At 42.5% G+C, this 2,540-nt stretch overlaps 1 protein-coding gene across 1 annotated transcript; it reads right to left on the bottom strand.

The window, feature by feature from the left end:
- Positions 1–1,317: 1,317 nt before the first annotated feature.
- On the bottom strand, positions 1,318–2,280 carry LOC114212904 (olfactory receptor 1f45-like). Its single transcript, XM_028107925.1, has one exon. It carries the CDS (start codon positions 2,278–2,280, stop codon positions 1,318–1,320), a length of 963 nt encoding a protein of 320 aa, XP_027963726.1.
- Between the last annotated feature and the right edge of the window lie 260 nt (positions 2,281–2,540).

The following is a 2,540-nucleotide window of genomic DNA, read 5'->3' as shown; positions in this document are numbered from 1 at the left end:
ATTGAATCAACCTTTGGTGACCCACGTGAAGCAAATATGGAGGAATTAAGTAATCACTGGAAGAATTCTCCTTAACATGGTTTCGACCTCCATGTTCAGAAACCTCCAGGGCGCCTGGGTGGCTCAGTTAGTTAAGCGACTGCCTTCGGCTCAGGTCATGATCCTGGAGTCCCGGGATCGAGTCCCGCATTGGGCTCCCTGCTCAGCAGGGAGTCTGCTTCTCCCTCTGACCCTCTTCCCTCTCGTGCTCTCTATCTCTCATTCTCTCTCTCTCAAATAAATAAATAAAATCTTTAAAAAAAAAAATAGAAACCTCCAAAATATTTGCCAGAGAGAGCAATCACCTAGAAGAGCCTTCATAAATGATAAGAAGACTGGAAACAGGGCTTCCAGAGAGGGAGTGATTGAGGGTTGTCCCAACAGACAGAGGGAAGTCCTAAGATTAAGATAAATAACAGAACCGAAGATTCAGATTCCATAAACATCTGTGGAGCACTAACTGTGACCCAAGTAAGCTTATATATTACTTATTATTCATTACTCTTATTATGTAGTTGTTTTTCCAGTCTTACAGATAAAGAAACCAGACCTCAAAATGGAAGAATGTTCCCCAAATTACATAGTGTGAGAGTAGAGGGCTTTTGGTCCTGATTTGTAACTTCTGACTTCAAGTCTTTAGTTCTTGTCACTATAACACTAAATATTATTGGGGTATATGCATGTAGGGTGTTAGACTAACATAATTCAGTCACTTTATTTTATAAATGTTTCAGGAAACCGAGGCTCAGAGACAATCAAGTGATTATCCACTGTCACACAGTTCATTTCTGGCAAAGTGCACCCTGGAACCCGGGGCTTAAACTAACGCCCCATTCTGATGTTTCAATAGAACACTGCCTGTTTAAGTATAAAGTGTCAGGTTACTTCTTTTGTATTTATTGCTACCAAACATAATGAATCCTATATTCTTGGGCCAAGGACATCCTCCATAGTTCTGTTATAACTTGATCTAAACAAAAATTTGGAATTTCATTTGCATTTTATATGTATACAAGCCCCCTGCCCCCCACAGGCTTTGCTTAAAGACCAGTAAAAATAACAAGAGCCATTTTGAGAGTAGGTAGTAAACTACTCAGAGCGTGGGCATTTCACAGAGATGATCTGAGGTTACTGTTATCACTGGTCCCTCCCTGTCCTTAGATGTCAATCTGCACTTTGAAATATAAACCTAAGAAAAAAGAAGTCTCAAGTTCAGGGAAACTACAGTGGTTAGGCTCTCAGGAGGCCAATTTCAACTCCCAGCTCTGAGTCCTGGAGTCAGGACTGTAAGGTCCTGGGAAAGAATGTTAAGAGTGTTTTTCTTTTGAATAGTTTTCCCAGAGCCCCCTTCATATCCCTGTTTCTTAGGCTGTAGATGAATGGGTTCAGCATAGGGGTCACCACTGTGTACATTATTGAGAAGACTCTGTCTTTTCCACCTGAGTGGGTTGATGGAGGACATAAATAGACCCCAATAGCTGTGCTATAAAACAGAGAGACCACAGAGAGGTGGGAGATGCAGTTGGAAAAGGCCCTTGTCTTACCCTTTGTGGAACTGATTCTTAGAATAGCCAAAGCAATATAAAAGTAAGATGTAAGGATGCAGATGAAGGGTCCAATTAGCAATGTTCCTGCCACAAGGATGAGCACCAGCTCATTGACATAAGTACTGGAGCAGGCCAGATTCAGGAGTGGGACCAGATCACAGAAGAAATGGGGGATGATATTGGGGCCACAGAAAGAAAGCCTCATCACCAGGAGGGTATGCACTAGGGCATGGAAGGTAGTGACCACCCAAGACCCAGTCACCAACAGGATACACCGTTGGGAGTTCATGGTCATGGCATAATGGAGGGGGTGGCTGATGGCCACATAGCGGTCAAGTGCCATCACAGTCAGGAGAAAGTTGTCCAGATCTGCAAACAGGCCAAAGAAATAAAATTGTGTCAGACACCCACCATAAGAAATCAATTTACTTCCTGAGCCAATATTATCTAGCATCTTGGGAATTATTGTGGAGATAAAACCAATGTCAGAAAAGGACAGGTTGGCTAGGAAGAGGTACATGGGGGTGTGGAGGTGTGGGTCAGAGGCAATGGCTAGGATGATGAGCAGGTTCCCCACAATGGTGACCAGGTACATGCCCAGAAAAAGCCCAAACAGGAGAGGTTGCTTCTCTGGCCGCTCAGAGAAGCTGGTGAGAACAAATTCATAGATGCTGGTCTGGTTTCTTCTGTCCATGTCTGGAATTCTGTATGAAACAAATTTTTATTACAAGTAGCAAAAAAGTAAAATAATGCTGTGTATATCATATTCCTATTAGAAACCTCATGTGGTTTAGACAATTTTGTTTTGGCAAAGCTCAAATTTATAATTGTGCGTGTTATAAAAGACCCATTTGGATCAAACTCTTTGTAAAGTTATAGATTGGTGTCAGCACCTGAGCAGCTATCCAAGGCTCCTTCAAACTATTGCAGCTTCCCCATGACACATGGCAGTAC

Source organism: Eumetopias jubatus, unplaced genomic scaffold, assembly GCF_037043125.1.
Source record: "Eumetopias jubatus isolate StellerSeaLion01/CBP00866 unplaced genomic scaffold, mEumJub1_p1.0 scaffold_15, whole genome shotgun sequence".
NCBI lineage: Eukaryota > Metazoa > Chordata > Mammalia > Carnivora > Otariidae > Eumetopias > Eumetopias jubatus.
This window is presented reverse-complemented; position numbering and strand designations above follow the sequence as displayed.